At 49.6% G+C, this 23,949-nt stretch overlaps 1 protein-coding gene across 2 annotated transcripts in view; it reads right to left on the bottom strand.

Moving 5' to 3' along the window:
- The window catches only part of CACHD1 (cache domain containing 1), a 108,908-nt gene that overhangs the window by 37,774 nt on the left and 47,185 nt on the right, over window positions 1-23,949 (bottom strand). For both annotated transcript variants that reach the window (XM_071565504.1, XM_071565505.1), the window contains 6 exons: window positions 14,104-14,230; window positions 12,866-13,010; window positions 9,889-10,105; window positions 4,041-4,190; window positions 2,752-2,985; window positions 288-437 (listed from right to left, as the gene is read on the bottom strand). In XM_071565504.1, coding sequence (XP_071421605.1) covers window positions 288-437; window positions 2,752-2,985; window positions 4,041-4,190; window positions 9,889-10,105; window positions 12,866-13,010; window positions 14,104-14,230 — 1,023 coding nt within the window. The remainder of the gene's footprint in view (window positions 1-287; window positions 438-2,751; window positions 2,986-4,040; window positions 4,191-9,888; window positions 10,106-12,865; window positions 13,011-14,103; window positions 14,231-23,949) is intronic.

The following is a 23,949-nucleotide window of genomic DNA, read 5'->3' as shown; positions in this document are numbered from 1 at the left end:
AAGTGGAAATGAGCTGGATACACACACACCCACCAGCTTTTACCCACGGAAAAACATGGATGTCACACGTGTAGAAAATCTCCAAAAGCTCCACACCAAACTCCAGGACAGAAATTACAGGTCGTGAAATCACCTGAAGTTTCCAGCAACTCTCAGGCAAAACTAACCAACAACATCCAAGCAATGGTAATAAATATTTCAATTTATTTTTTATGGACTATTTGGAGACATGAGGCTTCAGAGTGTCCTTCTGGAGGCCAAGGAAGGGGTCATGGGAGCCCAAATACCTTTGTTATCAATGAGGAAGGTGTAGGAACCCAAGGAGTCCTGGTAGTAGGTGACATCTTCCAAGATGTAGGCCAGATTGACATCCACTCCAACAATGCCCAGCAGAAGGTTTCCAAAGTAACATGGTTTGCTGACAGTCATTATCAGCCCTGGGAATGAGAGAAACATCATCAAATCAGCAGCAGCATTATCTAATTAATTATCTGTAGAGGGAACAGAGAGGGAGCTTTATCACTTCCAAGTGCTACACAATTAAATTGGACAGATAATTTTCCTTGCTGGAATATGGACAGGGAAGCTCAGCAGGTTGTCTGTCATCTCTGGCTGTTGATAACCACTCTCCCTAATTACTTAATTTCTGTGTTTCTGGTAGTGACCTGAAGTACATTTAATCAATTTATTACAACACACACCACAATTAATGTTTGGGGAGGTTTAACAGTGGATTACAAGTGGATTCCTCACAGATAAATTGCATTTGCATGCAAAGCTAAGGCAGTATTTTGTTCCTTTAATATCTTTTAATTTAAAACACAGGGAGAGGAGGAAGGAAGAGAATTTGTGCTTGTCAAACAACAACAGGGATGAATGATTGCTCTTCTAATTCCACATTGAGAATATTAAACCCCCTCTGCTTGACTAAATCCCACTGTACTGGGAACCATCACACAGTGGTTTGGGATGTATCTCCTGCCTGAGGTGAGGACTCTGCAATACCTCAGTGCTCTTATTTTCTACCCCTCACTGCTGTTTGGAAACTCAGCAGCTCTTCACTTAACCCCATGTAAAATCCATTTGCATGGATAAGCTTTTAAGTTGGAAATCTTTGCAAGATGAACCTTCTCTGTTGCACCATTTCTAATCCTCTGGTTGCTCCAACTTCCCATCGTGCTTGGATGAGGCTTTGTGAGAGGGCAACAACACAGCTGAGTCACCAAGGGTGGGAAATGCAGGAAGGAGCAGCAGTTCTGACTCAGGTTTGCTCAGAAATGGTCTTAAGTCTGGTTTGGGACTCAACACAACCTAAACTCAGCAGCCCTTGGGAATTACTCAGCATAACCCTCAACTCCTCCTGAGTACAAGCTGAGACGAAGAACACACCAAGTCCTGAATGAAGAAATACAGGATTTTCTCAGATGTCCAAGCAGTACAAAACCACTGATGTATCTCCAGACAGCCCTGTGATGTCCCATCTCTTCCCAGAGCACTGGAGCAGTGCTGGAGAAGGGCCAGGTGAGATGCCCAAGGGGTAAACCCCCCAAGTGAGCCTTTCCATTGAGCTCCAGTGGAAGGTCAGTGGAAGGTCACACAGGAAGGACACAACATCCCAAGGGGAAGGGAGGGCAACTCAGCAGGTCCTACCTCAGGTGTTTGTCCAGCCAAGGGAGCTCTGCCAGCACTGTGGGAGCAGCCTAAGCCCACTCCCCTCCTCCTGAGCCCTGAGACCCCAAACTAAACCTCCCCATTCCATGTCTCATTAACCCTTCTTTCACAATTATACCTTCTGCAGACAAAAACTTTGCTGGCAAAAAGGCTTGGGAGAAAAACCTGCCCCCATGTCCTTGTGACATTTGGGAATGTGCCAACAGAGGGAAGCTGCCCCTGCTGTTGCCCCCTGTCCCAGTTCGGCAGGTGGGCCCAGTCTGTCCCTGTGTGGGTGTGCCCAAAGCTGGGCATTCTAAACCCTCTGGGCCATTGCCCAGCAACTGTTCCCAAGGGCCCATTGGCAGCAGCTGCCCAGGGCACAGCTGAGCCCTCAGGCTGGGAGCTGGCTGGGAAAGAAGCCTGGCAGAGGAGCTGGGAGAACTGCCCTGCAGGGACTCCTTGGCACCTCCACACCCACCTGAGGGCTCAGCTCTGCCCATGGGCCAGCAACGAGTCCAAAATCCCCCCTGAGTGCCAGAGTCAGATCCCCCAGGGTGGAACTCCCCGCCCTGAGGGAGGCATTGGGGGCTCCCACCCAAACCTCAGGGGACACAATCTTGGGGGTTGGGGACTTGGGGACCACTCACTGGATCCAGAGGAGGAGCAGACCCTGGACAGGAGGAGCCCACCACTCTCCACCAGACTGTGCCATCATCTTCACCAACAGGTTTGTCCCTTCCTTTGCCTTTGGACTCGGAGGCACCACGTGGGGCTCAGCACAGGGGCCACCAAACCCCCCTGTGTTTGTGCCCCAGGGGGTGGGTTCCACTGCTGGGCTTGGGGGTTAAACCCAATTTCTCTTTGTGCTATTGCATTTACTGTAATATTGTTATTAAATTGTAACTCTGACTTAGAATCTCTTTTGTGTTGGGCTCCTTTCTCCTGTGCTGGTTCCTCCTGTGCTGGTTCCTCCTGTGCTGGTTTCTCCTGTGCTGGTTCCTCCTGTGCTCCTTTCTCCTGTGCTGGTTCCTCCTGTGCTGGTTCCTCCTGTGCTGGTTTCCCTCTAACCCACCCCCCCAGCTCCCAGGGCAGCCTCACCATCGCCCATCTCGTCGGAGAAGGGCAGGCTGAACACGGCCTCGTCGATCATGCGGTTGGGCAGGTTGGTGTAGAACCTCCCCACCGTGGTCTCCAGGTTGCTCAGCTGGTTGAGGACCATCATGCTGCCCTTGGTCACAGGGAGGGCTGTTCTATCAGGCACTCCATATTTCACAGAGTTCTGCTCTGCCAGGTCCCGCAGGAAGGCCAATTCCTTCAGCCCTGTCACCCCCTCTGGGCAGGGAAGAGGAGGAAGCAGAGAAAAGCAGCTTAATTGCCATCAGTCTTACTCCAAAAAACTCTAAATAAAAGCAAAATGATTCAACCTGCAGGACTGAAAATATAATTACTATTTAAGTGATAATGTTTAAAGACTGATTTTAGGAAAAGCAAATAGCTGGCACCAAATTAATTAAGATTTGCCTCTCACATGCTGCTGCACAGTGAAAAAATTTACTATGCTGTTCACATTGGCCACTTTAAACAAAGACCTTCTGCCACAGACTTCTGTGCCCCATAAATCCCCAGGACAGCTCTTTGTTCTCCACAGGTGGCTCGTCCACAAGAAAGGACCAGGAGCAAATCACCCCCTTGGAGATCCCGGCCTTTGTTCTTCAGCTTAAACAGCAAAAGCCTCACGTTTTACACAAGCCCCAGGCTCAGCTCCTGCAGACAACCAGAGGCTTTGCACACACAGGAGGCTCAAATGAGTATTATTCGAATTTACAGTCACATCACACATCAGCTCAAGCTTCAGTTGTTGAGCCCATGTGCAGTTTTCAGTGACACAACAAACAAGGGCTGAAAATGCTTTGCTGGAAGAAGCACAAGATGCCAAACTATTGGGTATGTGATTCTCATATTTAACTTCCCTCCTAAGTTGGGTCTCAGGTTATTAAAGCACCTCAGACTGATGTCACATTGATGCTCCCTGACTAAGGACTGACACAGAAATCACACCCATATTCCCATTTTGCTGCTCCAGGAACCACAGACAGCGTCAGGAAGGATTCCAGTTGCAATAATTATCAAATTTAACTCAGTCTGGTTGCCAGCAGACAATTCAGGCAACAATATTTTTCATCCTGAGCAGCTGCACTGGGATCCATAAGCATATTGGGACACAGTTAAATACACACACACCAAAGTAGGAACATCTGGATGCAACCTATGGATGATAAATACCAAAATCCTTCATCAACTGCTCCCAGGAAGGCCTGGAATTGCATTTCAGTGAGTTTCCTAACCCAGGGAATGTTCCCCCACTGGCAGTCACAACCATTTCTCACCATTCATAAGAGCATAAGTAAGAATCATCACTGAGTTATTGAGGAAACTGTTCTCCTCGTTGATGACACGTAGGGTGGCCTTTTTATCATCTTCAGAGGAGTCTTTTGATGTAATCCCAGCTGAGAGATAAATGATGACCATATCAGTATCTAGAAGGGAATCACAGATACAGCAGAGGGGGGAATTAGGTTTTTAACTCAGGCAAGAAACGTGGGGAGAGCCTTTAATCTGCTCCCAGATGTGACAGTCACAGCTCCAGTGGGGACACCCCCAGCAGCTCTCTGAGTGACAACATTCATTATCAAACTGGCATTCTCAGCACCCACCAAACATCTGCCTGCTTTGGTGCCTTCCAGCCCCCCAGGGAGCACTGGGGGTTGTTTCTCCTGGGCTGACCCCAAAGGTACCTGCTGGCTTAGAGTCATGGATTGCTCTGGGTTGGGAGGGACCTTAAAGGTAATTCATCCAGTGCCACCCCTGTCATGGGCAGGGACACCTCCCACCAGCCCAGGGTGCTCCAAGCCCTGTCCAACATGGCCTGGGACACTCCCAGGGATGGGACAGCCACAGCTTCTCTGGAAATTCTATCCCAGCCCCTTCCCACCCTCACAGCCAATAATTCCTTCCCAATATCCCACCCAGCCCTGCCCTCTGGTAGTGGGAAGCCATTCCCTGTGTCCTGTCCCTCCATCCCTTGTCCCCAGTCCCTCTCCAGCTCTCTTGGAGCCCCTTTGGGCACTGGAAAGGGCTCTCAGATCTCCCTGGAGCCTTCTCTTCCTCAGTCTGGACAGCTTGGCTGCCACCAGGCAGGAGTGGGCAAGTCCAGCTTCACAAAAGCCAAAACCCACCAAATTTCATCTCCTGCCTCCCTGTTCTCCCCTCCTGCAACCCCAAAGGCTGGAGCTGCTCCTTGGTGCCTTCCCATGGAGCAGCTTGGAGTGGAAGGTTTGGGAATGTGACCTTGCCCATGAACTGGAACACGTTTTTCAGGCTGAGGATGGTTCTTGGCCAAAGTCCTGCCTCCCTCAAAGCCTTTGAACATGTCAATTCAGAGCTCTGCTTACACCCCAACCTGTTTCATCACCTCCATCTCGGGATTAGAGGTGGTTTGTGCATGTCATTAAGGCACTGGAAGGGATCATGCAGCACACACAGAGCAGAGCACTGGGGTTGGTTGATCAGAGCCCAGCTCTGATGTCTCACTGGGGTTTCTGTGGGTTGGTTGGGTTGGGTTTTAAACAACCAAGAACACTTTGACTTGCACATTTTGTCATCGTGACCCCAAAAGAATTTCAGCCAGAACTGGATTTTGACACAAACAAGAGGTGCTGTTAATTTGGGGGAATTTCCACCTGATTTGTTTGAAGGGGGAAAAAAATCTAAGCCAGGTATTAAACCTGGTGGAGTTTAAGGCAAACTTTTACTGCATTTCCTGGGCTACAACACTCATCCTGTACCTTCAGCCAAGGATGATGCTGCAGCCTCAAAGCTCTGCTAGGAGGAGTAACATAAACCAGTCCTAAATCTGCTTTAGGGACCAGAGTCAACAGGGCATCTCATTCCACAGCTGATCATCCCATTCCACAGCTGATCATCCCATTCCACAGCTGATCATCCCATTCCACAGCTGATCATCCCATTCCATCTGACCCACTGCTGAGAGCTGGGAAAGGCCTTTATGTTCAGTGCACCTTTACTGAACTCAGCTATCTATGCATGAGATAGATATATATATTTATATATATATATAAAAATAATATATATAATATATATATTTATCTATATAGATATATATAGATTTATATATTGTATTTTATATATTTATATCTATAGGTGGATATTGCAATTCAAAAAAAATTACATATATGCAACAGACACACATCCTATTTCCTAAGAGTTTTCAGGGAATGTTGGTCCTCCTGGCACAGCTGCTTCCCACACCTTGGGATTGGTGTCTGATGGGCAGGAACTGCAACAGGAACTGCACCAAGGCCCCACATCCACAGGTGCCCAAGAGCCCAACCCTCCCATCCCACCCCAGCAGCTCCCTCCCAACTTTCCCAGTGGGAATTTAACTTTCCCAGTGGGAATTTAACTTTCCCAGTGGGACTTGGACTTTCCCAGTGGGACTTGGACTTTCCCAGTGGGAATTTAACTTTCCCAGTGGGAATTTATCTTTCCCAGTGGGACTTGGACTTTCCCAGTGGGACTTGGACTTTCCCAGTGGGACTTGGACTTTCCCAGTGGAAATTTACCTTTCCCAGTGGGACTTGGACTTTCCCAGTGGGAATTTAACTTTCCCAGTGGGAATTTAACTTTCCCAGTGGGACTTGGACTTTCCCAGTGGGACTTGGACTTTCCCAGTGGGACTTTACCTTTCCCAGTGGGACTTTACCTTTCCCAGTGGGAATTTAACTTTCCCAGTGGGACTTTACCTTTCCCAGTGGGAATTTAACTTTCCCAGTGGAAATTTACCTTTCCCAGTGGGAATTTACCTTTCCCAGTGGGACTTTACCTTTCCCAGTGGGACTTTGGGATTGGGGCTGTATCTCAGCAGCTTCCCTGACACACCCACACATTGTTCTCCAGGAACAGGATGTTAGAAAATGAACAGGCAAAGGAATGGGATTTTTTCCCCCCTGGGTTTATTTTTCTTTTTTTTTAAGATGAAAATACTATTTACAAGAAACGAGGTATGTTTTATAAACATCCTCTTCTCAAAGCTGCTGTGCCTCACCCCAGGAACTCTGAAATTTGCTGTCTACACAATCTCTCCTATGTAGAGAAAGCCTAAATTTAAGTATTTGGGTTTTAACTTTCTGTCCTTGTGTCCCAGGATAGTTTGGTGTGAAACTTGATGTTTTCATTAATGAAGGACATGTCAAAACCTTCAATTCAGGATATACAAACAGTGCCAAACATGGAATCATAGAGTGGGCTTGGAGGGACCTTAAAGGTCACCCAGTGCCACCCCTGCCACGGGCAGGGACACCTCCCACTGTCCCAGGGTGCTCCAACCTGGCCTGGGACACTCCCAGGGATGGGGCAGAACTTCCAGAGCTGGGGAACATGCAGGAGATATGGAGATATGTAGGAGGATGCTGCAAGACTCCACAGCTGATGTTCTCAGAGTAACTCCTGCTGCCCAAAGCCTCCTACCCCAGGCAGCTGCAGCACCTCTGGGCTGGCTTATTTTTTGTTGCCAGAGTTGCTCCCCTTGCCAGAGGATGGTACAACCCTGCCCTTGGCAGCCCTGCCCTTCAGCTCAAAGCAGGGCCCAGTCAAAGAAAGGTCTCACTGTGCCAAGGGCCTGAAGTTCATGAGTTGGCTGAACCTTTGGTAGCAGAAGCTCCATTTCACCAACAGAAGGGAAACCCAAAGCAGTTCAGAGTTTTTGGACTTTTCCTCTCTCCCCTGGTCTGTGCAGCATCTGGGCTGGTCCCCCTTTGGGACACTGAAGGATCTGCACCCACTGGAGCAGGCAGAGGACCAAAGGGTGGGATGGGGGTTACCCAAAGGGACCATCCTGGTGGAGATTGGTGCCAATACCACCCAGCTCCAAGGAGCACTCAGAGCACAGGCTTTGCCTTCCACACCTTCCTGGCTATCAAACATGATACTCAATTCCACATCCACCTTTTCCACACCTTTTCCCACATTCTCATTATAAAAAATGCACAGAAATAACACCAGTCTTGGGGGTGGGAAGGAAGAAGATCATGCTGAGAATGCAAAGTGCAGGAGGGTACTGTGAGATGAAGGAAAATTAAGCCAGGACAACTTGGTATTCTGTAAAATATCTCCCATGATTTCTCCAAAAATCCCATTTCCCTGACAAGCAAGGGCCACTTCCATAGGATCCCAGAGGCACATTCCCTACAGACATATGGTCCAGCAGTAATGAAATGAACCTGCAGGAGCAGGAAGTTTCCTTGGAAGGACCCCCCTGGCCCCCCACATAGACATTTGGGAAATAATTCAGCTCTCAGACAGCTCAATCCTGCATTTCCACACTTGAGATCAAAGGAAAGGCAAGTCAGCAAAGGACACAAATTAAAAGGGAATGGCCATGAGGATTCCAGACCAAGGAAATGCCACTCAACAAACCCACGTGCTCCCCTCCCCTTTTCATCTCATTGGCCAGCACACTGCACTCCTCTGGCCTCTGCCAGAGTGGGAATTGTCCCAGTCCAGCAAACTGGGCCCAGTCTGTCCCTGTGTGGGTGTGACCAAAGCTGGGCATTCCAAACCCTCTGGGCCATTGCCCAGCAACTGTTCCCAATGGCCCATTGGCAGCAGCTGCCCAGGGCACAGCTGAGCCCTCAGGCTGGGAGCTGGCTGGGAAAGAAGCCTGGCAGAGGAGCTGGGAGAACTGCCCTGCAGGGACTCCTTGGCACCTCCACACCCACCTGAGGGCTCAGCTCTGCCCATGGGCCAGCAACGAGTCCAAAATCCCCCCTGAGTGCCAGAGTCAGATCCCCCAGGGTGGAACTCCCTGCCCTGGGGGAGGCACTGGGGGCTCCCACCCAAACCTCAGGGGACACAATCTTGGGGTATGGGGACTTCTGGGACCACTCATTGGATCCAGAGGAGCAGCAGACCCTGGACAGGAGGAGCCCACCACTCTCCACCAGACTGTGCCATCATCTGCACCAACAGGTTTGTCCCTTCCTTTGCCTTTGGACTTGGGGGCACCATGTGGGGCTCAGCACAGGGGCCACCAAACCCCCCTGTGTTTGTGCCCCAGGGGGTGGGTTACACTGCTGGGCTTGGGGGTTAAACCCAATTTCTCTTTGTGCCATTGCATTTATTGGAATATTGTTATTAAACTGTAACTCTGACTTAGAATCTCTTTTGTGTTGGGTTCATTTCTCCTGCAGGTTCACCTTTAACCAGCACAGAGGGTGGTCCTGAGAGACACTGGACAATGTGGGCAGCTGCTCGTAGGGCCCAGACTTTAAACCAGCACAGGACTGTGAGAGGAGCAGCCCCAGAAGATGCCCCCCAAGGCACTGTGAGAGGAGCACCCCCAGAAGATGCCCCCCAAGGCACTGTGAGAGGAGCAGCCCCAGAAGATGCCCCCCAGGGCACTGTGAGAGGAGCACCCCCAGAAGATGCCCCCCAAGGCACTATAAGAGGAGCAGCCCCAGAAGATGCCCCCCAAGGCACTGTGAGAGCAGCACCCCCAGAAGATGCCCCCCAAGGCACTGTGAGAGGAGCAGCCCCAGAAGATGCTCCTCAAGGCACTGTGAGAGGAGCAGCCCCAGAGGATGCTCCCCAAGGCACTATGAGAGCAGCACCCCCAGAAGATGCTCCTCAAGGCACTGTGAGAGGAGCCCCAGAAGATGCCCCCCAAGGCACTGTGAGAGGAGCAGCCCCAGAAGATTTCACCCCAAGGCACTATGAGAGCAGCACCCCCAGAAGATGCTCCTCAAGGCACTGTGAGAGGAGCCCCAGAAGATGCCCCCCAAGGCACTGTGAGAGGAGCCCCAGAAGATGCCCCCCAAGGCACTGTGAGAGGAGCCCCAGAAGATGCCCCCCAAGGCACTGTGAGAGGAGCCCCAGAAGATTTCACCCCAAGGCACTATGAGAGCAGCACCCCCAGAAGATGCTCCTCAAGGCACTGTGAGAGGAGCCCCAGAAGATGCTCCTCAAGGCACTGTGAGAGGAGCCCCAGAAGATGCTCCTCAAGGCACTGTGAGAGGAGCCCCAGAAGATGCTCCTCAAGGCACTGTGAGAGGAGCCCCAGAAGATGCCCCCCAAGGCACTGTGAGAGGAGCCCCCCCAGAAGATGCCCCCCAAGGCACTGTGAGAGGAGCACCCCCAGAAGATTTCACCCCAACTTACTTCCCTGGAGCCTGGTGCCGTTGTTGGTGTTGCGCAGCAGCTGGAAGGCCTTCTGGAAGCCCCCAGAGTGCTGAGTGGGGCTGTCTGAGGCCTTGATGCTGCCCACGAAGGTGGACATCTTCCTCTTGGTCTCACTGGTGGCAGGGGACAGGAATGTCTTGTAGCACTGGTCCAGGGAGCAGGTCCTCACTGTGTCTGCCACGGTCAGCACCGAGATCTGGAAGGAGAAGAGACTCAATGGGATTATCTTTTAGGATTCTCAAAGGGCTGATACACAGAGCACAAGGCTGAGCCAACCGAAGGGATTTCATGGGTTTAAAACTCAATTGTTGGGAAATACATGCTCCAGGCATAAATCCATCGAATTTGAAAGGGATTAGGCTTCTGGTGGAGTCAAGGAAAAGAGACTTTTGCTCTTTGTTCCTGGGGTGAAGTCAGTTTGACTCTGCTGCTGCACATGGGTCATGCACTGGGCTGGGCAGGAGCCCCAGAGAGCCAGGGCTGACTGGGAGAAGAAGCAGCAGAAAGCACTTTGAGGACAGCCTGGAGTGCCTGGAGAAAAGTGGAGTGCTGCAGAAAATGAAAAAGCTTGACATCACAGAATCCCAGACTATTCTGAGCTGGAAGGACCCACAAGGATCATCGAGTCCAACTCTTAAGTCAAAGGCCCACACAGGGGATTGAACCCATGACCTTGGCATTGTTACAACCAAGTTTTAACCAACTGAGGTGTCCCTGTCCATGGCAGGAGGTGGTACTGGATGAGCTTTAAGGTCCTTCCCAACCCATTCACAGACTCACAGACTATTCTGAGCTGGAAGGACCCACAAGGATCATCGAGTCCAGCTCTTAAGTCAATGGCCCATATACGGGATTGAACCCATGACCTTGGCATTGTTACAACCAGGTTTGAACCAACTGAGCTAATAGAACAAACAACCCCTCTAAGAACTTTTCCCAGGCCAAGTAACAGTCTGTTGTTTTAACATTTCAGTCCTAAAAAGCCAATTTCACCATCAGTTTGTATCCTGTAAATAATTCAAGGCCTGTGGGGGTAGCACTTGCATTAATACACACATAACACCCCAGTCTTATTAAGTGAGGGGAATAATTCCTTCTAAACCATGACTGATGCCAAGCAGGCCCAGAATTCAGCAGCAATTCCACACCTGTGGAACTGGTTTCATAACCCCTGAGCTGCTGACCCAGGAACATGAGTCTTAAGTGTGTCCTCAATATGAAGACAAACACTTGGGACACTTCAATTTAAGTGCCACTGATCCTGCTGAACCATAAGGGTTATTTTACACTATCCCATCTCTCTGAAATCACACAAGTTCCAAGTGGTTTTCCCCATGCCGTTAATGAGAAGACTTAAGGCAAAGATTATCACCATCCCTTGTTCTTCAGCTTGATTTGACTGCAACTCCCTTCCTGCTCCAAAGAGAAAACCCAAAGGATGATCAAGGTCCCACCAGCAGAGAGGAACTAAAAGTAAAGACCAAACTGGAGACTTCTGGTGGTCCTGCAGAAGCACCTCAAGGGCCTCTGGTTGTAATTTGTACTCAAAAAAAGTACAGGTTAAGTGACTTTCTCATTGCCATTATCAGAGAATCATAGAATGGATTGGGTTGGAAAAGACCTCCAAGATCATCAAGTCCAACCCTTGGGCCAACTCCAGTCCCTTTACCAGATCATGGCACTCAGTGCCACGGCCAAGCTCAGCTGAAAAACCTCCAGGGATGGGGAATCCACCCCCTCTCTGGGCAGCCCATTCCAATCCCTGAGCACTCTCTCTGCAAAGAATTTCTTTCTGCTCTCCAACTTCAATTTCCCCTGGCAGAGCTTGAGCCCATCGTGCCCCCTTGTCCTATTGCTGAGTGCCTGGGAGAAGAGACCAACCCCCACCTGGCCAGAACTTCCCTTCAGGGAGTTCCAGACAGTGCTGAGGTCACCTCTGAGCCTCCTCTTCTCCAGGCTGAACACCCCCAGCTCCCTCAGCCTCTCCCCACAGGGCTTGTGCTCCAGTCCCTTCTCCAGCCTCGTTGCTCTTCCCAGTTGGGTTGGAAGAGACCTCTGAGATCATCAAGCCCAACCCTTGATCCAACCCCACTGTGATCACTCTGTGCCCTGGGCTGGTGATCACAGTGGGGTTGGATCAAGACATGGTGGATTCTCTGTCCCTGGAGGTGTTTCAGAGGACACTCAGTGCCACATCCAGTCCCTTCTCCAGCCTCGTTGCTCTTCTCTGGCCCCGCTCCAGCCCCTCAATGTCCTTCCTCAGCTGAGGGGCCCAGAACTGAACACAACACTCAAGGTGTGGCCTCCCCAAGGCAGAGTCCAGGGGAAGGGTCACTGCCCTGGCCCTGCTGGCCACGCTAGTTTGGATCCAGGCCAGGATCCCATTGGCCTTCTTGGCCACCTGGGCACACTGGTGGCTCCTGTTGAGCTTCCTGTTAATTCCTGTCATTGAGTGTCTGTGGCAGAGCAAGAAATAAACTCCAAACCTCCTGGCTCTAATAATATTTCAGCTCACCCCACTGTGGCAGCAGAACAACTGATTTCCATTTTCTCAAAGGAAAAGGACAGGCTTAGGGGTAAAATGAGTTGCTCAAAGCAACTTAGAACTTGCCAGGTCCTCAGGCTCAGAGCATGGTCCTCCTCCCTGTATCCCACAGCTGACCAGCACCCAAAGTCTCCTGAGATGAAGGAGCCTTTAGGAATTACAAACAACATTTTCCCTTGGAAGAAAATCTTTTCCCTTTTCACCTGTTTCCCAGTCTGTGGATCCACTCCATGTTTCCCCTGCAGCAGAAGGGCTGCCAGAGGTGACCTCAGGTCCCCACCAGCCCTCAGAGGCACAGCAGGGACACAAGGAGTGCATGAACACCAAGTTCAAACCACCGCTCGGGATGGGAAACACCAACCCCGAGCACGGCTGGGACCAAGGAGAGCTCCTGGCCTGGGGACACCTCACCTTGTCATGCTCATCTATGGAGCTGAGGATGACCTGGGCAGCATCCTTGGCGATCTGCAGCTGAGTCTCCGTGACAGAGGCCCCGTGGTCCACGATGACCACGATGTGCTTGGACTGAGGGCGCACAGTCGAGACGTAGACGGGTCTGAGGAAGAACAAAACCCAAACCATTGGCACCAGACACCCTGAGAACAGCCAGGAACATCAAAAATACCCCAGATAACCACAAGGAAACCAGGAATTGGAGCAGGGGGTTTTGCCTTCATGAAAACTTCTGCTGGGAAACCAAGTGAGAACCTGAACATCTGGAAATGGCCCTCGCTCTCATCCTCTTGCTGATGTTTTAACCCAAATCAGGAGCTTCTCCCTCTGCCCCAGCAAGTGCTTTGAGCCAGGAATGCACAACTTTGCTGAAGCAGCAGCAGTGTGTGGGACCACTGTTGGCAGCACAGAATCATTGAATCAGCTGGGTTGGAAGAGACCTCTGAGATCATCAAGTCCAACCCTTGATCCAACCCCACTGTGATCACCAGCCCAGGGCACTCAGGAGTTGCTCCATGGGGAGGGACTCACTCTCCATGAGGAGGGACTCAACTCCATGAGGAGGGACTCAACTCCATGAGGAGGGACTCACTCTCCATCAGGAGGGACTCAACCCCATCAGGAGGGACTCACCCCATCAGGAGGGACTCAACCCCATCAGGAGGGACTCAACTCCATCAGGAGGGACTCCCACTCCATCAGGAGGGACTCACCCCATCAGGAGGGACTCCCACTCCAACAGGAGGGACTCCACTCCATCAGGAGGGACTCTCACTCCATCAGGAGGGACTCTCACTCCATCAGGAGGGACTCGACTCCATCAGGAGGGACTCTCAACTCCAACAGGAGGGACTCTCACTCCATCAGGAGGGACTCAACTCCCACTCCAACAGGAGGGACTCACTCCCACTCCAACAGGAGGGACTCAACTCCATCAGGAGGGACTCAACTCCATCAGGAGGGACTCAACTCCATCAGGAGGGACTCAACTCCATCAGGAGGGACTCACTCCATCAGGAGGGACTCACTCCAACAGGAGGGACTCACTCCAACAGGAGGGACTCTCACTCCATCAGGAGGGACTCCAGGAGTTCCTCCTGGATGTTGTCAGCTTGGCAGAGCCCAGGGCTGAAAGGAAAGCTGAGGAACGCAGCGGGAATGCTTTTGCCAGGAAAATGGGAGCAGACAGAGCGTACCTGCTGCGGTGCTCGTAGCTGCCCTTGCAGCGGAACTTGTGGGCTGGGAACACGGTGAAAATGCCTTCTTCTGAGCTGAAATACTGCCACTTGATGCCTGGGTTGGACTTGAGGTTGTCAGCAAGAACTGGAGGGTGGAGAAGAACAAGGAGAAGTGAGGCAGAGTCAGAGAGGCAGGTCAGAGCTGGGGGGGTGGCTCTGGTTATTCCCAAGCTCTCCTGGAGAAGAAGCAGGATCCCACAACCTGCTCCACCTGAGGACTCACAAAGCTTCATGGCCACTTTGCCAACAGCTGAATCTTCTGGAAACACAACACTGGGTTGGACAGATTGTGGTCAATATGTGATGACAGTTCCTGAACCTACATTTTATATATAATGGCCTTAATCTCTTCCTGCCTTGCTCTGGCCTTGACTTCTTGGAAAACAGTTAAACTTCAGAGGTTCTACATATCTGTACCTACATAGAATCATAAACACACTGCCAACATTGCCCTGAAGACACAAACCCAACTGTTAAAAAACACCATTTCCCTGAAGGAAAAAACCCCAACTGTTAAAAAAAAAATCAGGTGTTCTTTCCACTGAAATAACTCCAAATTAATTAAACAGCTTCCAGCTCTGCCATTGCATGTTCTGACTTCTCAGTTGGTTCAAACTTGGTTGTAACAACACCAAGGTCATGGGTTCAATCCCCTCTGTGGGACATTGACTTGAGAGTTGGACTTGATGATCCTTGTGGGTCCTTCCAACCCAGAACAGTCTGGGATTCTGGGATTAAAAGGTCTATGGGAACATTTAATAAAAAAATAATTTTTTGCAAGTGCAGCTCAAGGGACAACTCACTGCAGAGAAAGAGGTGAAAAGGGTAAGAAAAATAGGGGGAATCTTCCCCCTTTTGTTCCTTCTGCTCTCCTGTCTCTGTCAGGATGGGCAGGTACAGCTCCCAGATGGGCAGGTACAGCTCCCACCCCTGGCACTTGGGAATTTCTCCAAGTTTTCCATTCATGTTATCCAGACCACAGAATTCCAGAATCCTTGAGGTTGGCAAAGCCCTCCCGGCCCACCCTGTGCCCGATGCCCACCTTGGCAAAGCCCTCCCAGCCCATCAAGACCACCCTGTGCTTGATGCCCACCTTGGCAAAGCCCTCCCAGCCCATCAAGACCACCCTGTGCTTGATGCCCACCTTGGCAAAGCCCTCCCAGCCCATCAAGACCACCCTGTGCTTGATGCCCACCTTGGCAAAGCCCTCCCAGCCCATGGAGCCCACCCTGTGCCTGATGCCCATCTTGGCAAAGCCCTCCCAGCCCCTGGAGCCCACCCTGTGCCCGATGCCCACCTTGGCAAAGCCCTCCCAGCCCCTGGAGCCCAACCTGTGCCCAATGCCCACCTTGGCAAAGCCCTCCCAGCCCCTGGAGCCCAATCTGTGCCCAATGCCCACCTTGGCAAAGCCCTCCCAGCCCATGGAGCCCACCCTGTGCCTGATGCCCATCTTGGCAAAGCCCTCCCAGCCCCTGGAGCCCACCCTGTGCCCGATGCCCACCTTGTCCCCCAGCCCAGAGCACTGAATGCCACGGCCAGTCCTGCCTTGGGCACCTCCAGGGCTGGGCACTCCAACCCTCCCTGGGCAGCCCCTGCCAGTGCCTGCCCACCCTTTCCAGGAGGAAATTCCTCCTGCAAAGCTCCTGAAGGTCAGAAGGCCACCAGCAGCTCTCAGCAGCCACCCTGCCATGCTCCTCCAGGCCCTCAGAGCCCTTTCAGGTGGCACTTTGGTCACTCAACACGAGGACAAGAAGTGGCAATGAAGACACTCAATGACTGTGCCCAAGTCGGGCAGTGAAGCAGAAACCAAGGTCAGAACACAAAGATTGGAGCAGATCTCAAACCCTCCTGTATTTATAGGCCATGTTCATAATCCTTAAAATGTCCTTTCTCATTAAAATAATCTCTGAGGAACCACCAATTAACACAAACAACAACAGCAATTAAAGAACTCCACATGACAGAACTGGTTGGATTAATGAAACCACAAAGCAGCACCAAATCCAAGACCCAACCAAAGCAGCTCCCTCAGGGTGGGACCCCCTGCCCTGAGAACTTCAGCAGGTCTTTAACACACCAGAGGAAGCCCATGGAGTGCTGAGATCCTGCAGAAATTGTGTTGGAATCACCCCAGGCAGAGGTGGCACAGAATGCCAGGATGGGTTGGCTTGGCAAGGACCTTCAAGGCCATCTCATTCCACCCCCCTGCCACTTTCAGGGAATAAATCCCATGGGCTCTGGGATTTCTGCAGGAATGTCCCACCTGCCACCTGGAGCTTTGTCTGCTGTCCCTGCCAGCCTGGAGAGACAAAGGGATGGGTGTTCACCCCATGGCATCACCAGCTATGCCACACCAGTGATGCCAGGCAGCTGAGACCATTCAAACAGAAGGAGAAACATTCCCAGGAGGGAGGGACTGGGAGGCAAAACCCCCTCCCACCAGGGCAGGAACAGGATTAGAGTCCACTCAGGGCAAGACACCAACTCTGCTTCAAACCTGAGGGTTTGAATCCTTTAGTTTGAACTTTGAAGTGGATCATCTTCCCATCAGCTTCAAGTGCATTAAAAAAATACCTCCTTGCCATTTCTCCCTTCATGTTCTCTGGTTGCAGAACCAGAGAGGGCTCTGATTTCCACCCAGGGCTTCACCTTCTGCTGAGCAATTCCCTTGGGCATTCCCTGGGCACTGCCAACAGGCCACTCTCATCTCCTGCACTCTCAAAGATGTCAATGTTTGGGTTGGAAATGCCTGCAGGGCACAGTTCAAACCTCAGCCAGACATTCTACACCACCACACCCACCGTGAGCACAGTCTGAGCTCAACCCCCCTCATGGTTTAGCACCTTCTCAGGTTTCCCAGACTGGCTGTGACCACGAGATCCTCTCCAGGAATTCCCCAGGAAAACAAAACTTCTGTCTTTGGGTTTCCCTTCTCCTCTTTGCCACAGGATTTTGTGGGTGGAAGGGCTGGGTTGGCACTGGTGGGGTCTGGGCAAAAATGCAGCTTGGCTTGAGTGTGGCTTTGAAGAATTTCATGTCATGGTGGCCCAAGAACCACCAGAGATTCATCTCCAAACACTCCTCCTGTTTTCCTCCCAGCTGCTGCTCCACACCATGGCAGGAGGACCATGAGACTCTAAACCATTTATATCCCCCTTTTTTATTTCCATCCATCAGGATTTCATAGTTGGGGGGTGGGGGGGGAAGCCTGGCAGTTGTTTTGTATAAAAAAAGGGGCTGAATTTCAGGAATTTATGTTTATCTCAAGAGCAACAGAACCTAAAAAATGTATTTTCAAACCCGACTCAGTTCAAGCCTGGATGAAATAACTTGTCCAGTTTAATTTTAGCAACAGCACTGAAATAAAAGAGTTTACAATTTAAAGGGTTTGGTTTGTTGTTTTTTTTTTTTTTTAATCCTTACTATATTAAAGATAAACTTCTCTTTTCCCACAAGGCCACCACTTGTATTTTATTTGCCCCATGGGAGGATCTGGATTTTAAAGTGTTCATTTTGCCCACAAAACAACTGGGCTTGAAACTCCAACTCTCCCCAGCCCTCAGTGCCTCTCTCTGCACACAAATATCCCTTTTCACAACATCTCCTCACGTTTCCTTCAGTCAGTTCAAAACACCCTCTCCAGAGACAACCAATTTCATCCTAAATCTGATTTTTCCCCCCTTTTTCTCCTTTTCCTGTGACCACAGCACACAAGCCACGGCTGAAAAACCTTTTCTTCCCCTGCTTTTAACTCAAAAAGTCAATTAATTGTTCATTTTCTGGGCAGGTTTGGGTGATTTGTGCAAGTTAAGAAGGTTCCCACCTCCCTGTTCTGACTCAAAGCACATCTGGGGAGCCCAAAGCAAACCAGATGTGGAGGAACTCTTAGAACAATTCCAGGGAGGTCCTGGAGATGCTCCAGGGCTGGAGCCCCTCTGGGATGGGACAGGCTGGGAGAGCTGGAGGGTCACCAGGAGAGGACAAGGATCCAGGGACACCTGAGAGCCCTTTCCAGGGCCTGAAGTGGCTCCAGGAGAGCTGGAGAGGGACTGGGGACAAGGGATGGAGGGACAGGACACAGGGAATGGCTTCCCACTGCCAGAGGGCAGGGATAGGTGGGAGAGTGGGAAGGAATTCCTGGCTGGGCCCCTCAGCTCAGGAAGGACATTGAGGGGCTGGAGCGGGGCCAGAGAAGAGCAACGAGGCTGGAGAAGGGACTGGATGTGGCACTGAGTGTCCTCTGAAACACCTCCAGGGACAGAGAATCCACCATGTCTTGATCCAACCCCACTGTGATCACCAGCCCAGGGCACTGAGTGAGAATCCACCATGTCTTGATCCAACCCTACTGTGATCACCAGCCCAGGGCACAGAGTGCCCCACTCTGTGCCCCACTCGGTGCCCTGGGCTGGTGATCACAGTGGGGTTGGATCAAGGGTTGGACTTGATGATCTCAGAGGTCTCTTCCAACCCAGTTCATTCCATGATTTGTGACCTGAGAGCCCCTCCCAGTGCCCAAGAGAGCTGGATTGGGACTTGGGACAAGGGATGGAGGGACAGGACAAAGGGAATGGCTTCCCACTGCCAGAGGGCAGGGATAGGTGGGATATTGGGAAGGAATTCCTGGCTGGGAGGGTGGGCAGGCCCTGGCACAGGTGCCCAGAGAAGCTGTGGCTGTCCCAGCCCTGGGAGTGTCCAAGGCCACGTTGAAGCAACTTGGGATAGTGGGAGGTGTCCCTGTCCATGGGAGGGGTGGCACTGGGTGGGCTTTGAGGTCCCTCCCAACCCAACCCAACCCAACCCAACCTCTGGCTGTGATTCCACAATTCTGCATCATCAAGTCATGACTTTGCTGTTCCAAATTGAGCATCAGCACTAAATCCACACCCAGCCCTGGGAGAAGGAAGCCAAGAACCCAAGTCTTCCAAACACAGAAATCCTGAATTCTGGACACAGACTGGCATGAGCTGGCACTGCCAAGTCCCTGAGAACCCTCAGTGCCCTCCACCTGCAGTAGACCCCAAAGCAAAGCTGGAAAGCATTTCCATGACAACAAAGATCCCTCTGTCTAATTCTAAATATCTCAGAAGGCAAAAAGGACTTGCAGGAAGCAAAGCCCTTGTGGGATAGTTCATAAAACTTCAAAGGGAGTGAGATATGATAACACTTAGCACTTCCAGATCCCACTTTCCATCTTCAAAGCACACTCAAATCATTAACTAATTAATCTTCAAAGAACAGCACAACCAGTCAGGATTAAAAAAAAAAAAAAAGGGAACTACTGAACATAATTGCTCATTATAAAAGAGCTTCTTAGAGCCCTTCTCTTTAGCATCACATCTGATGAGCTGCTGACCCCTCAGTTCTCATCCCCAAAAAAAACCCAGGGAAGTTGAATTTTCAGCTCTTCTCTGACAGAATCTCCACTAAAAAATATCAATGGGAACATATTTTGGTGTTCCCCAGAAGGAGCAGCAGAAAAAAAATGTTCTGGAGACTTAGAAAGGTTTTTTTTTTTTCTTGGGGAGTTAGAAAATGTCTTTAATTGTACAAGTAAAGGCATTTTTGAACTCCCCAAGTAAAGACATTTTTTTAAGTCTCCAGAACTACAAACCTCATGCAGGATTCTCCAAGTTGAATTCCTGTGTTTACCCCAGGAATAAAAGCTCTGCAGCTCCAACACAATTAACATTCTGCTGATGGCAGGAGCCAGCACAGAGCCCAGCTCAGCCCTCAGGAGCTTCTGGGAAGGGAAAAGGAGTAAAAAAACCTCTTTAGTTCAAGGGAATGAGAGCAGATTCCTTGATTGAAAGGGTCTGGAAGGGACAAAACACCTCCCCAAAAATCAGTTTAAAGCACAGCAATAGAATCACAGAATGGATTGAGTTGGAAAAGCCCTCCGAGATCATCAAGTCCAACCCTTGCTCCAACTCCAGTCCCTTTACCAGATCATGGCACTCAGTGCCACGGCCAAGCTCAGCTGAAAAACCTCCAGGGATGGGGAATCCACCCCCTCTCTGGGCAGCCCATTCCAATCCCTGAGCACTCTCTCTGCAAAGAATTTTTCTCATCTCCAACTTCAATTTCCCCTGGCAGAGCTTGAGCCCATCGTGCCCCCTTGTCCTATTGCTGAGTGCCTGGGAGAAGAGACCAACCCCCACCTGGCCAGAACTTCCCTTCAGGCAGTTCCAGACAGTGCTGAGGTCACCTCTGAGCCTCCTCTTCTCCAGGCTGAACACCCCCAGCTCCCTCAGCCTCTCCCCACAGGGCTTGTGCTCCAGTCCCTTCTCCAGCCTCGTTGCCCTTCTCAGTTGGGTTGGAAGAGACCTCTGAGATCATCAAGTCCAACCCTTGATCCAACCCCACTGTGATCACCAGCCCAGGGCACTGAGGGGTTGGATCAAGAAGTGGTGGATTCTCCCTCAGTGCCACATCCATAGAATCACAGAATGGATTGGGTTGGAAAAGCCCTCTGAGATCATCAAGTCCAACCCTTGGGCCAACTCCACTCCCTTTACCAGATCATGGCACTCAGTGCCACATCCAATCTCACCTTAAACACCTCCAGGGGTGGAGAATCCACCCCCTCTCTGGGCAGCCCATTCCAATCCCTGAGCACTCTCTCTGCAAAGAATTTTTTTCTGATATTCAACCCAAACCTTTCCTGTGCCCTCTTGTCCTACTGTTGGTTGTCTGGGAGAAGAGACCAACCCCCCCCCCGGGTCCAACATCCCTTCAGGGAGTTCCTAAAGCTCTTTCCCACAAATTGTGAGCTTGGTCATGCCCTGCCAGGGCCAGGGTGTTTGTGAGGAGCCACTTGTAGACAGCAAGAAGACAAAACACAAGGAGAAGGCCTGGAGGTCCTGGAACATCTCCAAGGGGCAGTTCTGAGGACCCCCATGGGTGGGGCACAGAGGGAAATGAAGATCATGGTTGGTTGTTGATATCTCATATGGAAATTACTAGAGAGGTTATAAAGTTGTGACATTCCTGGTCAGGTGTGTGCAGATCTTCTGGTGAGCACCTTGGAAGCTTCTAATGAAGGTCCCCTGGGCCTCTTTCTCCATTAAAACTGGTTTGGAATGTCCATTTTCACAGGAATGGGCAACAAAACTGGTTTGGAGTGTCCATTTTCACAGGAATGGGCAACAGAACTGGGTTTGGAGTGTCCATTTCCACAGGAATGGGCAACAAAACTGGGTTTGGAGTGTCTGTTTTTACAGGAATGGGCAACAAAACTGGGTTTGGAATGTCCATTTTCACAGGAATGGGCAAGAAAACTGGGTTTGGAGTGTCCATTTTCACAGGAATGGGCAAGAAAACTGGGTTTGGAGTGTCCATTTTCACAGGAATGGGCAAAAAAACTGGGTTTGGAGTGTCCATTTTCACAGGAATGGGCAAGAAAACTGGGTTTGGAGTGTCCATTTTCACAGGAATGGGCAACAAAACTGGGTTTGGAATGTCCATTTTCACAGGAATGGGCAACAGAACTGGGTTTGGAGTCTCCATTTTCACAGGAATGGGCACCAGTGCCATGGCAGGGGTGGCACTGGGGGAGTTGAAGGTCCCTCCCAACCCAACCCAACCCAACCCAACCCAACGTGGTGTGTGATGCTCTCCCAGACCTTCAAACCCCTCCAGAAGGGAGGTGAGAACCAAACCTGTTGTTCCTCAGCAGCAGAAAACTTCTCATTTCACCAAGTATTTCTCAAAAACAAACCAAAAAACCCAACTCATTTCCATCCCATTTTTCTCCATCAATCCCCCCTTTCCATGCCAGGCATTTTCTCACTAATAAAATCTCCCCCCAGGGCTGTTTTTCTCTACCAGGAGACTCTGCTGACAATGAAATCCTGAAATATTTCCCTGCTTTTCCTCTCCCTGCAATTCCCTCTTTTCCTTTGCTGCCCTTTCCTGTCAGGGCCATTGTTTGAAGATTCTCCTTTTATCAGGAACCTTTCAAAGCCAGAGGAAAAAAAAAAACCTTAAAAAAAACCCTAAAAAAAATCCTTCATTTCTGTCAGAATTCAAACCAGAAATGTAAAAAAAAAAAAAATCTGTAAAAAATTGGGGTTTTTTCCACCACTAAAAATTAATGTTTCTTTAATACTATTTTTACATCCATCTACAGTAGAAAATGATTTTTATTTAATAAAAACCATCCAGGGATTAATGCAATGCCTTGTTCTTACAGCAGGGCCTGCTCTCAGATATTATTCTGATTAATTGCTGATTAATTGAAACATTATTTTAATAAGTTGTTTGGGTTGGGGTGTATTTTTTTTTTTAATGAAGAGATGAGTGAAACAAAGCCCAGGAAATCAAGAGGGAGTGAACAAAGGGTGGGAAACAGCAAATAAATAATCATGGGCTGAGCTGTCAGGGAAAACCTGGAGCCAAGATGTGCCTGGGCTGGAAAAGAATCTGCTCCTTCTGCTTTTGCTTTTCAATTTTTTTTTTATATTTTAGTAGAAATTCAGGAAGTAAATCTACAAAAAGAGACACCCCAGGGAGGGAAGAGAAAAATTTGAGGGGGTTTCAGGTTATTTGTTGGAAGATTCTGTGCTTGGAATGGCAGCTCTGCCACTCCAGCAATCTGGTGGATTAAATAAAGCAGGATTTTATTGCATAAAATAAAAAATAAAGCCCAAGCCTGCATTATTTTCCCCCCAGATAATTGATAAATGTATTTCTCCCAATGGAAGAGCTGCACTAAAACCAGCTCAAAGTCCTGGATTAATCCAGGCTGATCAGGAGGCAAAAAAAAGCAAAATTTGCTGCACCAGAAGCCCCAAAAACTGAAGGGAAAAAGGAAAAGGGGAAAAAGAAAAAGGGAAAAAAGAAAAAAGGAAAAGGAGAAAAAGAAAAAAGGAAAAGGAGAAAAAAGAAAAAGGGGAAAAAGAAAAAGGGGAAAAAGAAAAAGGGGAAAAAGAAAAAAGGAAAAGGGGAAAAGGGGGGGGGGAGAAAAAAGGGAAAAAAGGGGAAAAAGGGGAAAAAGGGGAAAAAGGGAAAAAAGGGAAAAAAGGGAAAAAAGGGAAAAAAGGGAAAAAAGGGAAAAAAGGGAAAAAAGGGAAAAAAGGGAAAAAAGGGAAAAAAGAAAAAGGGAAAAAAGAAAAAGGGAAAAAAGAAAAAGGAAAAAAGAAAAAGGGGGGAAAGAAAAAGGGGAAAAAGAAAAAGGGGAAAAAGAAAAAGGGGAAAAAGAAAAAGGGGAAAAAGAAAAAGGGGAAAAAGAAAAAGGGGAAAAAGAAAAAGGGGAAAAAGAAAAAAGGAAAAGAAGAAAAAGGGAAAAAAGAAAAAAGGAAAAGGGGAAAAGGGGGGGGGAGAAAAAAGGGAAAAAAGGGAAAAAAGGGAAAAAAGGGAAAAAAGGGAAAAAAGGGGAAAAAGAAAAAAGGGGAAAAAGAAAAAAGGGGAAAAAGAAAAAAGGGGAAAAAGAAAAAAGGGAAAAAAGAAAAAAGGAAAAGGGGAAAAGGGGGGGGGGGAGAAAAAAGGGAAAAAAGGGAAAAAAGGGAAAAAAGGGAAAAAAGGGAAAAAAAGGGAAAAAAGGGAAAAAAGGGAAAAAAGGGAAAAAAGAAATAGGAAAAAAAAGGAAAAGGGGGGAAAAGAAAAAAGGGGGGAAAAGAAAAAAGGGGGGAAAAGAAAAAAGGGGGAAAAAAGAAAAAAGGGGAAAAAAGGGGGAAAAATAGTGCATCAATCCCAACCAGACCACCCAAGGTGGGCTGGAAAGCAAATCCTCATGAGATTTGCATGGAGAATTTAGACCTGAAGTCTCTTTTTGCATCAGGAAATCTCCAGGGACAGTTTGAA

This window comes from Pithys albifrons, chromosome 10 (genome assembly GCF_047495875.1).
Source record: "Pithys albifrons albifrons isolate INPA30051 chromosome 10, PitAlb_v1, whole genome shotgun sequence".
NCBI lineage: Eukaryota > Metazoa > Chordata > Aves > Passeriformes > Thamnophilidae > Pithys > Pithys albifrons.
The sequence above is the reverse complement of the archived record's forward strand: the minus strand, read 5'-3'. Positions and strand labels throughout refer to the sequence as shown.